Consider the following 14,427-nt stretch of genomic DNA (forward strand, 5'->3'; position numbering starts at 1 on the left):
TTTTAATTATATTTTGAATTTGTGGATTGTCTTAAACATTTCAATTATGGTAATATAGTTCTAAACTTTTTGATGATTTGCAAATTTAGTCCTAATTTTAGCTGAAAATCACTAACGTGACCATTTAGTCAACGCCGGCCTTCTTACGTGGCACGGTTGACACAAACGTGGACGATTTTGGTAATCTTTTTAATTTTCTGAATTTTTTTTCCTTTTCTTTTCTCTTCCTTTTTTTTCTTTTCTCCCGGGGAGGTTGCCGGGCCCGCCTCGCCTCGCCCTCATCGGCCTCGAGCTAGGGTCGCCCTCACTAGCCCAAGTAAAGGCGAACCTCGCTAAGCCCGGCGATGGCTAGCGGAGGAAAAGGGGAAAAAATAAAAAAGAAGGAAAAAAATTTAAAAATTTAAAAAATGCAAAAATCATCTACGTCAACGTCTATTGCACCATGTAGGACTGTTGGCATTGACTAGACCACCATATCAGCGATTTTCAATTAAATTGCTCGGAAGGACTAAATTAACAAATCGTGAAAATATTTAAGATTAAATTGACAAATTGGCAAAATGTTTAGGACTAAGTTGGCATAATTGAAAGGTTCAAAACTGAATTGACAGCAGTACAATAGATTTAGGACTAAGATGAAATAATTAAAAATGTTTAAAATTGAATTGGACGCCGTAAAATGGGTTTAAGAATTTTCCGACAATTTTCCCATCGACATGGAGAATAACATATAGTAAATCTTCTTGAAAAAAAAAAACCCCTTTTTTTGTATGTACACCCTGCATGTATCTTAGTTTTTTGTCGAGAGCAATCCATGCAAGCAATAGCTTCCTAGCTATCACGTTTATATCGGCAACACTTCAGTTATCTAAGCAATTAAGGCAGGTCATAGTCCAAGCTTATTGAGGGGATCACCGGATGCTCACACACACATCGCGAGCGAGAAAATCTCTTAACGCTACCTCAATAATTATTCCCGAAGAGTTTCTTAAAAGGTTCGTATTATATATTCGTTAAATATATACTTAACAAATAAATGATAGATTTTCAAACCTAACATGAGATTACACCTAGCGCAATTAGCTAGAAAAGTTGTAATGGGATCATCGAATGCTCACACACACATCGCGAGCGAGAAAATCTCTTAACGCGACCTCAATAATTATTCCCATAAGAGTTTCTTAAAAGGTTCTTATTATACATTCGTTAAATATACTTAACAAATAAATGATAGATTTTCAAACCTAACATGAGGTTATACCTAGCGCAATTAGCTAGGAAAGTTGTAAAAAAAAATTTCCTTAAATAAATTAACTTAATAAATTAATGTCCTCATAGGAGCATTTAAAAAAATAAAATCTTTGTACAAGGCTAAAGGTTTTTCACTGTCACGTGGGGAACAATGTCTGAAGTTCACATTCAAAGCACTGCAACATGCATGAAGGTCAGGGAATCGATTACTTTATCGATATCCGGGAAAATGGTTGTCTACCTTTCAAAACCTACCCATCGGTTGACTATCTTCAGCTTCAATTCTTCAACTATTGATTTCTTCTAAATAAATAAATAAAAATAGGCTGAGAAAAAAGGGAAAAAGGTCTATGACTCAATAGTAATTCTTATTATAATGGATTGCAACTACTAAGTATCGAGCGATCTCCATCTTCTTGCCATTAATTTCACAAGTAATTCTGATTCTAACTAAGATTGTGATACATCTTAGTGCTACCGTATCAATCTCATATGCACTTAGATGACCCTCAACCAGCCTCTCTAGCTCAAAATCAAATCGGATAAGATTTCAAAGTCCGACGTCCGACCTTTGACCTTCAAACTCATGTATGATGAATTGACGCCGTTGTTCCGCTCACTAAAGTTCCCAAATATGTCATGTCAAGGTTGACTAAACTTTTACAATAGCCAGCATCGACGGATCAAAAGTGGGGTCATGGGGCCTTTGCCGTTCGTTTGCTTGTTGTTTGGAAAAATTATCAAAAAAATCCTAAACTTTTCACAATTTTGTCAATTCAATCCTAAACATTTTAAATTTGCCAATTCAAACCTAAATCATTTCACCTTTTAGCTGATTCAGTCCTACTCGTCGAAAATCTCTAACATGGCATCGCCGGCATTGATATGGGTAAATTTTAATAATTCTTTAATACTTTTTTTGACTTTTTTCAAATTTTGAATATTTTTTTTATTTTTTTTTTCTCTGGTTCAAGGCTGGCTACGAACCCCCGACGAACCTTGGGCGAGGGCCGTGACCCCTCGCCTGCGATTGCGGAGTGCTTCACGGCCCTTGACTAGGGGCCGGTGACCCCTGCCTACCCTAATCCGGCGGGGTCACCAACCTTAAAGCCAGAGAAGAAAAAAAAGGGGAAAGAAAATAAAAAGAAAATGATTTTTTTTTTTATAAAAGCATTAAAAACTACTAAAAATTATTCACATAAGTGCTGGTGGTACCACATAGAACGGCTGGTGTCCACGCCAGTGATTTTTGGTAAATAGAATCGAATCGGCAAACTTAAAAAGTTTATAACTGAATTGACAAAAGTATGAAAGGTTTAGGGTTTTGTTGACAATTTTTCCTTTGTTGTTTAATACAATTTTACAATATATGTATTTTTTGTAGCATTTATGAAAATCCAGATAAATTTATTCCTTTATGTTGCCCCGAGCTATGAAATTGTAACTCAAGTTTTTGGCTTATCCCAGAAGCATTGAGACAATATTTGAGAAGCTTATATATCTTTCAGTAGTGCACATTCTGCATTATGGTGGTGCTTGCCCATGAATCTGGACACAACCTCCGTATGGGCTGCGTAATCTTGATTAGCCCAACCCTTACTTGATGACAAAAGCAATCTATTCATCAATCCACCTTAAGAGCAATGTAATACTTGCATGATCGTGTTCGGCTCACACGAGACGTAAATTGATTTGCGGTAGCAATACATTCGTCCTTTCGCATGTCGAGATGACTGGGGTGGGTACAAACCCTAATTTTTCTTGAGAACTTCGAGTTGAGAAAAGAATTGTAGGTATATATAAGAGTAGAAAACATGCATGGAAACTTGAGGAATTGTTTGGATGGTGAAAGGAAAATCTTTTGGCCAACTAATGATGGGCGAATACAAATAAGTCAACGAGCTGAGGCCTCCAAATAACAATGAAAATAAACCAAGCTTAGATTATGAAAAGACAGAACAAGGAAAAAAGAACATGGGGACCAAGAATGGCTGCTTCCAATCAAGAAAGGTACTCGTATCTTGTCCTAAATGTTGATTTTCTTATTTTTTTTTTCACCCTTTATTTTTGCTGGAAAATTGTCATGCTGGAAGATCCACATTACTCATGTGAGAGAGGCTCTTTCTTGTCTTCCCATGTATCCAGGCGACTTCTCGTTTTCTCAACCTGAAAAATCCAAATGTTATACGCACATTAAGATTACAATAAGAAAAAAAAAATACAAAGAGAAGAATAATCATGGCTTTATTCAGCAAAATGATCTTTTCTATTCGAGCCTATTCCTCGAGATAATGATATTTGCGGTTGTCGCATTCTAATTCTTGAAAGCAAACCACTTGCTAAAGATGTGACTTCTAGGATTCATTAGATGGGAACATTTGAAGTGTGACCAATAGCTAATAGCCAACCATGATTTGGAAGCACAGTGAAAATCAAATCCAATTAAAATTACGTTAGGAGTGCTGTACATGATTTTTCAGAGTTCACCCTTCGAGTACGTTGTCTTATCCGCATGTCGAAACGTAGATTTGCTCAGACTGATATTAAAGTGTCGAGAATCGCAGGCTATAAACAAGTCAACCAAGAACGTTAGGTCGACTTTATCTTTTGTTAAGCAACTCCTTTGCCTTAGAGTTATTAACTCACTTCAGACATCACTATAAAGTTGGCCAAAACCTACTCGACCCAAAGTGATACTTATCAGCTTCCCATCATTCATCTTTGAAAGCTCAAAGAAAATAAACCTTGCCCACTCATCGATCATGAGGTCCAGAAGGATATTTTTGTTTTTTTTCTATCTTGTCTGTCCATGCATGCATGATGACGATCATGAAACCTAGGTAAAGAAATTAAGGACAGTTGGGGGAAATCCCATTGTAGTTACCTCTTTGTCCCAGTTTGTCCGGTACGTGAACCAGATAAGAATCAAAGTCTGGATCATAGTGCCTCCAATCATACCAGACCAAATTCCCTGCACCACAACCCAATCTCTTAGATCATTATCATTCGTCTAACCCTAATCTTCCGAGAAATGTTATTAAGCTCGTGAGAGTTCTCAGTTCCATACCCTAGCTCCAAAATCAAACTTGAAGCCCAAGAGACAACCAAGCGGAATTCCGATAATGTAATAGCATCCCACGTTGACATACGCAACAAAAGCTTGCCACCCACACCCAACAGCCACCCCTATATAAAAGAAGATATTAAAAAGGACGCAGAAGATAAGATAAGTTTTCGTGATCAAGATCATTTTCCTCCAAGCAAATTCATCTTCGAGACAAGTGTGTCTTCACAGACAGATACTTTCAACGACCAGCCCACGAAAGAGCAAACAGAACCTAGGACTGTTAGCTGCTGTGTTGCTTCTTGTGTTGGTGTTCGTGGTGAAGAAAAAGAGAAAGACTTAGAGAGAAGAGACGAACAAGAACATCCCGACAAGACCCCATTATCGTATTCCTCACACTCGTCATCTTTCACCAGAGGGATCACTAGATGGATGTAATAATGAAAACGACGATAATGACTTGTTGGACTCTTTATGTTGCAAGTGGAAACACTGACATACCCTTCTTTCATTCTAGTTTGATTTGGTTTCTATGTTGGGAACGGCCAACAGAGCAGCCACATTACCATGTTCTTTCCAAAATGTTAGGACTATTCGCTAATGGACGACCTCATTAGGTCGTGACTCAGCCAGTTTTTCTGATCTTTCTACTAATGATAAGAAAATTACGAAGGAAAATAAATCAACAATGGAGTCTCTATCGTACTTGCTTTAGGTAATTCGTCGCGGAAAGAGAAAAAACTCATTCTGAAAATATAATCGACACCAACATCATGCCAAAGTACAAAGTCCAAATCCAATGGGATGGATGACGATGACTTTCTGTTCTAATCAAATCTAGCATGATCTAACATTCAAATAGACAAGCAGGTGGAATGGATTTTTGTGTTCGGACCACATCACCACACAAGCACTAGAAAGCTCCATCCCATTATTCTAGTAAAATCAAAAACAAAGAAGGGCTTGATTACTTTATATAAATATACAATTTTTCTTTAACCTTTGCAATTTTCCATATATATATGTGTGTGCGCGCGCGAAAGCAGAACAAAATATTTCAATCAAAAAGTATTTTCAACTCGGGTATGACACGAGATTTGGGCTAGTCCAAGCTAAAGTAATCCGTCCAAAAAAAATACACTAAAGTTAAGCACCATGTGCTGATTAATGATTATATGGGATTTGATTGTTGCCACATAAGTGATGACTTATCAAACTAAAGTCAAGCAATTAGAGGTTACAAATGATCATAGGGATTGATTAGACACAAATATTTGCCACTAACCAAGCACAATAAGCCAATTCTCAACTACTTAATCAATAGATTGCTTGACACTGAAAAGCCTATAATTACAAGCAAGCAAGAACTTAGCTAGTGATTTATTATTACTCGTGGGGTCCCAACGTACATCTTTCTTGTCTTTATTGGGAGGAGTTACGGTTCAAATTGGCCACTGCTTTCCGAGCACATGACGTATGTTGGAATCTAATTAGTTTAAAAGATGTCTTTTGTTTATTGCAATGTTGAAAGAATTTTCTCATTTTGCGTTTCATTTCGGTCTTCTGCGATAGTCTTCGAATAAATTATAGTTCTTATACGGTAGATAGCGCCGGCGTGGAATTTTATGTTAGTCATTCCAATCCCTGTACATTGAGAAGTTAAAAATTTTCTAACTTAAAGTAGACATATTTGAAGACTATATATTTATTTTCCACCATTGGTATGAAAGAGGTATTGTTGATTCTAGGGCGAAAAGTTTGCGAAATATACCTTGTTTCAAGTAGAGTTCAGATGTCGATTTGATTTAGTAGAATGAGTTTAAAATATCTCTCTGTCATGATTCATTCGTCTGTTGATTTTTCCAATTGTATATGTGAACAATGATTTAGAATTCACTTTTTTTTTTAAATAGATTAATATCATGCAAAGTTCTAAACTGGTACAAAAAATTATCCTTAATTATATTCCGAACTACGGAAACCTTTAAAGTGATATCATGGTCCTAATTTAACACACTGCTACAGTTCCGCCTAACTCAACCATCGGTCTCTCTCATGTCATCCAATTTGACAAACTCATGCTTAAAACAAATCCGGCATGACAACCTCAATGGATGACGTATAGGACACTTAACGATCATTTTGGAAGTGATTGCGGCCGAGGGTAAATTTCAGTTCCGCGAGTTGAAAAATAATTTGAGATAAACATGTTCGAATTGTATCGGTTTTAGGAAGACAAAGAAAAGAGAGTAAAATGTGATGGGACTTTACCAGAGAGAACGGGTTGAATGCCATTGAGGACGATGGAGACGGCGAGGAAGGGAGAGAGCTCGGCCACGGCATCGGAGACGGTGGTCCCACTCGTGAAGACGTAGCTGATGACGTGGCGCAACGCCATCACCACGATCGCCAGGAAGACCGCGATGAGGAACGAGCTGGACGTCACCACTATCACCGCAAATGCTGCTGCTCTCGGGTGTCCAGCTCCTAGCTCGTTGCTCACTCGCACACTGCATTCAAATATTAAAAAAAGGAAAAAAAATGTGTCTAAATTCACAAGAATATAAAAAAAATACATATTGATAGACACTATTTAGGATGTAATGAATGCATATGTGAAATTTATATACGTCGGGCAAATGTAATACCGACTTCTCTTGTGTTTTAGATTTTCACCCAAGTGCGAGTATCATGAGACCTTGCATGCTGATTAAGGGTTGCAATTCTTCACGTGACATGAGAACACGACACAGGTATTTATTTAGGTAAAATCCGTACCCAGCTCGACTAGCTTAAACCTAACATGACTTGACAGCATTTTACTCATTTATGATGGTAAATTTTCCGTGGTCACATTAAAATATTTAGGTAGTGATGCAAAAAATAACATCGAGCCAGTATGATTTAATACGAAACAACACGAATGGCCTGACCAAATTAAAGTTAAGGGCATGTGAATTTTAATTGAACTGAGAACGGACGTGAAAAAGCGGTTTTTGCTTCTGTACTCCAATGACAATGCTTGCAATAACTTTCTTGACTGACCTTGCAGCCGCATTGAATCCCACAGAAATCATGTAGACCCATCCGGATATTGTCATGCTGCAACATCAATTGGTACAAAAAAATTGATCAGTTGGTTCCCAAGATAAGAGGGACAATAATTAGAACAAACAAAAGCAATGTAAAGGATGGAGGAAAACAAGGTGTGTCAAGAGAGATTTTGATTTTTCTAGTCGCCTAGGATGGAATTATCCACGCGACGCTCGGCACGAGATGGTTGGCTTAAATGGGCTAGTAACACATGTTCTTTTCATTCAAATTCGATAACTGATTATGTAACATTCTTCCGGTAACAGTAAAATTATCCTTCTGTTTTAAGCCACGAAAAAAATATAAAAATTTATTATTTAAAATTATTACGGAGTCCACTTTTTCAAGAACTTATGGCCCATAACATGCCGTTATTCTCAAATTGTTATGCTAGCAAAATCCATATGTAAGTTATGGGAATTGCCCCCCTTGGCCTGTTTCCGCTTCCCGTTGTCTTCGAAAAAGGGTATTGGAAAAAAAGGAGAGACCGGCCCGGCCTGTCCTATTTTTGGGGAATTTTCAACTACTTTGTCTTTGGTTTTGGACATTTTGCTAAGGATGTAAGAGAAAAATTATCATGTGCTCTTGTAGAATAGGAGAGAAATCCACCGGCGGTTGATGGTGAACGGACGAATCGAGCCGCAATGAATGCATCGTTGTCCGTTTGCATGAAAGCGGCTCGCTCGATAACAAGTCGTTGTTCATCTCACTTTCTTGTGTCCGGAACGACCAAGTACGTAGGCACTGGTCCAACTTGCCATCCTAAAGCCGTATTCACCTAACCATAGGGTACAGTGGCCGGCTTGTGCATCGGTCGGCCTATGGGTACCTAACTTGATGTATTAAGTGATGGGATCAGTACCAAGAAAGTCTCAAAACATATTACATTGGTACCAATTCAGTCTTAAATCTTTTAATTGGATCAATTTAATCATAAACCTTTTTACATTGATACCAATTCAATCCGTCCGATCAATTTTAGCGGGAAATCGCTAACGTGGATGTCAACCATCCTCTATGGCATCGATTGGTGCTGATGTAAATAAATTTTTTAATTTTTAGTATTTTTTTCTTTTCATTTATTTTTATTTTGTGTTTTTCTCATGGTAGCCGGTGAGGATCGTGACCCTCGCCCAGGCCATCGTCAACCCCCGGGTGAGGGGTCACCCTCGCTGGCCAAAATGAAACAAAGAAACAATAAAAATAAAAAAAAATAAAAAAATTGAGAAAAAAAAATACTATATCAAAAATTGATGATCGATAACTTAATGGGATCACTATTTTAGTATATGACGCGGAAAAGGGTAATGCCCCGAAAACCTAAGGGTTCCTTATAAGATTTGTCCACGCTAGCGCCGGTCATGTTACGTAAGGCAGCTGGTGTCCATGTCAGCAATTTTCGGTTGAAATTGGCCGGATTGACCGAATTGGTATCGGTTTAAAAGGCTAAGGATTGAATTGGTCCAATCGAAAGGTTGAGAACTGAATTAGTGTCAATGCAATGAGTCTAAGACTTTCTTGGTGCTTTCTCTTACGTGATGTGATAATTTATAAGTGCGCCTTTAAATGAGTGGATCACGTGAAATATGCCTCCGGAAGAAAGCTCCGTATTATTCTAAGTTGTCCTTGTCGTAGACCGACTTTAGCATGCCTAGTATTAGTCAATAGTACCCATCTATAATGGGTCGAAAGAATCGGAAAAGAAGAAGAAGAAGAACCGAAAGCTTCCACGACATAGTAAGAGAAAACATGGGCAGCTTGGGACGTACCAGATGGAGAGAGCGTCCAAGGCAATCTCAGCGTCCTGGAGCAGACCGGCGATCAAAACCAAAATCTGATAATACCAAGTCTCCAAGCACAGCATCACCGCCGACGCCGTCGAGAGTTTCAGGAACTCCCACAGGCCCGTGAAGGCCTGCGAGCTGAAGCCCCTCCAGGTGTGCTTGCACCGGTCGCTCACCAGTATGTACACGAACTGGGCAACCACGATGACCCACCACGAGAAGCTCAGCATGAGGGAGGCCCCAAGGAGGCCGAGCCCGAGCTTGTAGATCACGATCCAGCTGAGGAGGAGGTGCACGGCGAAGGTGGCCGCGGATATGTAGGCGCTAGGGTTCACGATGCTCTGCGACTGCAGGAACTTCTGGATTGGGAAGTTGGCGGCATAGGCGAAGATCTGGGGGATGAGGCCATAGACGAAGACCGCTGCCGAGGACGCGATGGAGGTGGACTCGCCGAGGAGGAGGAGGAGCTGCTTGGAGAATATGTAGATGAACATGACCGGGATCCCAGTCGCCATCAGGAGGATGGTCGACCGCTGGAGGTAGATGCCAAGCATCTCGTACTTGTGGGCGCCATAGGCTTGCCCACACAGCGTCTCCACCGCGCTCCCCATCCCGAGCTACACGGCCGACAATCAATCAATGCACAGGCCAGCAATTTTTGCAATTGATAGTGACAAAGTAGAACATTAATGAAGCGATTCATTAGGCCTATGCGAGTTAAAGTTGTTGTACACGAGTGAAGAGTCTACGTCCAATGTTAAAAAACTTATGGAAGTCTGGGGCAAGTACAATTCTTTCTCCACGTTTTGGTTCCGCCACGGACCTTACTTATCTAACCGAGGTCTTTTAAGGTTCCGGGACAAATCATGTAGAACATGCTTGCGTAACTTTGAGGAAAGATTATTGAAACTGATGCCATGGACAAAATGATTACGTACCATGAGGCCGTAGGCGAAGATTTGGATGCCATTGTTGCCGAGGGAGGCGGCGGCGAGCTCGAGGTTGCCGAGGTGGCCGCAGAAGATCTGGGTGGACATGGAGGTGACGTTGTTGAGGAGGTAGACGATGACAGCGGGAGCGGCGAGGCGGAAGAGGGTTTTGAGCTCGATCCACGTGGCCTGCCGGAGGCGCTTGAAGTAGGGCAAGTCGGTGTCGGACAGCATGTCCTCAAGGGCCGAGCTCACCGGCTCCGCCGAGGTCGGCTGCTGCTTGGGCTGCAACAGCGGTTGCTGGTGCAGGTCGCCTTCATCACTGGCTATGCCATCTCTTCCTCTCGAGTCCATCTCTCTCTCTCTCTCTCTCTCTCTCTCTCTCTCTCTCTCTCTCTCTCTCTCTCAGCAGTTTATGAGAGAGAGTGGGTGGATTGAGATGGAGAGGAGAGAGTGAACGTACAGAAATCAAAAGGGTTCCAAATAATCTGCTCAAATTCTAAGTCTTATAGATGGAGGATAGAAGCGAAGAACGTGGGCCACAGAAGATTCGAAATGGCGACTGTGCATGCGAGCGTACACGTGTACAAGAGTGCTAAGAAGAAGAAGAAGAATCAAACGCAGCCCCTGTCAACATCTCTCTTGGTGGCTCTATGTATTCCCGCAGCTTACTAAGGATCAAAATGAAAAAGAAATAACACGTGTCAATTTCTCACCAACCCTTTCCCTTTCCCCTTTTTTTTTATGAAAAAAATGTCTGAAAAATACGGGCCAATTCACTCCTAAATATTTCAATTGTGCCGATTGAGTCCTGGACTCTTTGATAATTTTGGCTATTTAATCATAAACCTTTCAATCGTGTCAATTTAATCATGAACATTTCGAAGATTTGTTAATATAGTCCTTAAAATTATCTATATAGTCATTTTGGCCAATTGTCCTAATTATAGGTTTAGGAGTAATTTGAAAAATTTTAAAAAGACTTAAGATTAAATTAACATAATTGAAAGGTTTATGATTAAATTGTCAAATTGTTGTTCGGGACTAAATTGACATAATTAAATAGGTTTAAGATTTTTTGGACAATCATCCCCTTTATAATGATAATCCGAGTGTTTCCTGAGTATTAGTTGCACCAAATTTTTTTTTTCTTTTTTGGGGCAAGTTTTTAAGGTTGCCATTGACTCTTCTACTTGAGCAGCAACTGTTGCGATGGCGTCGTGGCTTACGCAATCAAGGGAACCGCTTGACGAAAGAGATGGTTTTTTCGATCATGGGTGACGAATTCGAGGAGCTAAGGAAAGTCTCACTTCGATTTGTACTCGTGAGTCGTGAGTAAATTGACTGTTGCAGGTGTCGCTTGGGGTTGGGCCAACGACTGTCCGCGGGTGCTCTTGAATGTTCAACCCCAGTCGTCGCCATCGTTCCTCCATGAGCTCAGCCGGATCCGAACAAACTGTCAATTTGTTGTCTTGGACGAGGAACGAACTTGAAGTTTCGAAATGAATGATTGATAGGTCAAGGCCGTTTTGAGCTCGGGGATACTTTGAGCATTCGATTTCCATATACTCGACATAGCTCGACTTGACTCTAGTGAAAAGAAAGACTAACCTAATATAGAAGTTGGGATCGAGCTCTTCGCCGTTTGAAATGCGTGAAAAGCTCATGGATACAATTTGATTGGATCGAGTATGTGGCAGCTGCTGCCTCTAGAAAAGAATTCGAGTTTGATCTCAAAAAATCCGCCTGGTAACCTTGAATAGCCGGCAAAGAGCTCGAATCGTCAACTTTTTTTGTGGGGGGTGGGGAATACAAAAAAAAATTATAAACCTATTGCATTTGTACCAATTCAGTTATAAGCCTTTAAATTAAATCAATTTAGGCATAAACATTTTCACATTGGTACCAATTCGATTTATCTAGCTAATTTAGGTTGAAAATCAACGATGTGGACGCCATCTTACGTGGCACAATCGGCGCCGACGTAAATATTTTCAATTTTTTTTTGTTTTTTTCTTTCCCTTTTCTTTTTGCCGGTGGCCACTCGCCACTCACCGACTAAGCCAGCCCTTGCCGATTATGGCCCCGGGTCGGTGGACAATAAAAGGAAAAAAAAAAGAAAATATTTCAAAATTTTGTTCACATCGGTGTTGGCCATGCTACGTAGGATGACCGACATTAATGTCTATGATTTTCGGCCTAAATTGGTTGGGTAGACTGAATTGTTATCAATATGAAAAAGATTTCTAACTAAATTGATTTAATTAAAATGTTTAAAATTGAATTAGTATCAATGTAATAGATTTAATTTTTTTTTTTAACTTTTCCCTTTGTTTTGGTGAAACACAGAAAAAGGGTGTCGTGCGTTCAAATTAGGAGTATCGTCGACTGCGCACATGCCATTATTTCAAAACTTTTACTTGTGACTTTCACTTCGAAATCTAAACTTTAAAATATATATAGATTCAAATTCATAGAAAGCTGAAAGTTAAAAGATAAATCCCATCTCTTACAGATTGAATAAAGTACATGATTTTATATATCATGACACATTAAATGTTCGAAAAGAACATGTTGATAATTGTAAAGTATGCTTATGAGAGCACTGTATGTTTATCATTTGATCTTTCCCAGATTCAGAGAGTTCTAAAAAGCTAAATGCCTGTTCGAGTTACCAGTTGAGCTGACAATGCACACGAATCTGAACAGTGCTATGACAGCACTTTGTCTTTATGGTCAATGCCTACCATCAATGCCAGCCTAAGAAAGCAACGGTTCTGCCTCCACCACACATTTTTATCATGGAAACTGGATAAATTATTTTGTCCGGTTTCCCAAGAAATTTTTTTATTCCTGGTCTGGTAAAAAAAATTTAACTAAGGCTCCGTTTGTTTTGCAAAAAATGTGATATATTTTTTAAAGTGATTTCTGAGAAGTCATTTTTCAGAAAAATAACAAAATTTTTCATTATTTTATTGAGACCTGAAAATGATCTTGAAAACACATTCCGTCGTTTGGTAAGAAAATTATAATTTGATTTTCTGCGACGTCGTTTAGCTGAAAATTGCTCATGCCAACGTGAACAATTTGTGTAAATACAAAAAATCTAATTTTTTTAATATTTTATTTAGAGTCTTTTCTTTCTTTTTATTTTTCCTTCTTCCTCCACTGTGATAGGCCGGCGGCGGCCATAGGCAAGCTCGAGCTCACCAAATCTCGGCCGGATCGCAAGCTCGAGCCGCTTATGTGGCTGATCACCGGTCGTCGCCATGGCCGGTGACTAACCAAGGAAGAAGGAAAAAAGAAAAAGAATAAAAAGAATAAAAAGAATAAAAAATGACTTCCTCTTTTTGAAAAGAGGAAGTCATTTTCCCCACTTTTGAAGGTATTTTTTCTATTGGTAAAAAATATTTTCCTTGATTAATTTATTTTCTGTGAACCAAACGTCAAAAATTTTCTAAAAACTTGCTTTTGGAAGTTGTTTTCTGTGGAACAAACAGAGCCTTAATATAATAATAAACTCAACAAAACAAAAATAAGGGGAAAAAACGACACTTATTAGAAACATCATCAATTCAATAGAAAAGTTTTTTTCACATTCAATGTAAATATGAATGGTTAATCATCTTCATTGCAAGACAGAATAAATGTAGAAATTCTACTAGGAGTCGTTGACACCTAAATTTTGATTTTCCTTAAATTATTCATTTTTCATAAAAAAAAAATGAGAATTAGCTTTAGTTCTCGCCAAAAATAATTTTCATGCATAACATATTTAATTTTTCTCAAGCATTGCATTAACATTTATCTGCATCGACGGCAAAAAAATTGAGCTTAAATTGACAAGCAATGGACCCAAGCTTCCATGTAATTTTTAGCAATAATTGGAGGAAATCCTTGAAATTTACAATGTCATTGGGGGTTACTTTCATTGTCAGTATATAGCCACAAATATATATATATATATATATATATATATATATATATATATATTAAGAGGACTAAGCCCATAATGATGAAAATTCGTCCAAGCCCATTGGTGAAAAGATCTCAGATCTTATGAGGATGCAGATTTTTCGGGTGAGAGGACAAAAAGAAATATTGCACAAGAGACAATCTCATACGTAAAGACATAGTTCACCCTATTATTTGAGCAATATATCTTTTATGAAAGCATGGCACGTTCTTCTTGGGGGCATATGGACTTGCAATACACAAAAAAATAAAATAAAGAAAAAAGATATCTTCACGTGTCCATGGGCTTGAGCAGAAAGAAAAAAAAGCCACAAAAGGAAACAAAATCTTC

The 14,427-nt window shown here is 38.8% G+C and overlaps 1 protein-coding gene across 2 annotated transcripts; it reads right to left on the reverse strand.

Annotated features, from left to right (window-relative positions):
• Positions 1-3,085: 3,085 nt before the first annotated feature.
• LOC115742999 (protein DETOXIFICATION 40-like) lies at positions 3,086-10,662 on the reverse strand. Of its 2 annotated transcripts, XM_048285362.1 has the most exons (8): positions 10,616-10,662; positions 10,131-10,510; positions 9,178-9,809; positions 7,361-7,417; positions 6,587-6,825; positions 4,319-4,437; positions 4,136-4,222; positions 3,086-3,417 (listed from the first exon to the last, which is right to left on the reverse strand). In XM_048285362.1, exons 2-8 carry the CDS (start codon positions 10,473-10,475, stop codon positions 3,352-3,354), a joined length of 1,545 nt encoding a protein of 514 aa, XP_048141319.1. In that variant the 5' UTR covers positions 10,476-10,510; positions 10,616-10,662; the 3' UTR covers positions 3,086-3,351. The 2 variants fall into 2 exon arrangements, with proteins under 2 accessions (XP_048141319.1, XP_030533433.1); XM_030677573.2 differs by lacking the exon at positions 10,616-10,662 and having other exon boundaries at positions 4,136-4,225; positions 4,322-4,437; positions 10,131-10,607.
• Between the last annotated feature and the right edge of the window lie 3,765 nt (positions 10,663-14,427).

The sequence above is a fragment of the Rhodamnia argentea genome, chromosome 9 (assembly GCF_020921035.1).
Source record: "Rhodamnia argentea isolate NSW1041297 chromosome 9, ASM2092103v1, whole genome shotgun sequence".
Lineage (NCBI taxonomy): Eukaryota > Viridiplantae > Streptophyta > Magnoliopsida > Myrtales > Myrtaceae > Rhodamnia > Rhodamnia argentea.

Bases quoted from the DNA above. Each gene is read 5' to 3' on its own strand.
- LOC115742999 (XM_048285362.1), bottom strand. From the start codon at position 10,475: ATGGACTCGAGAGGAAGAGATGGCATAGCCAGTGATGAAGGCGACCTG. The intron at 7,418-9,177 runs GTACGTCCCAAG...TTGATGTTGCAG, and splicing joins TTGGACGCTCTCTCCATCTG to CATGACAATATCCGGATGGG. The intron at 3,418-4,135 runs GTAACTACAATG...TGGATTTTTCAG, and splicing joins GGACAAACTGGGACAAAGAG to GTTGAGAAAACGAGAAGTCG.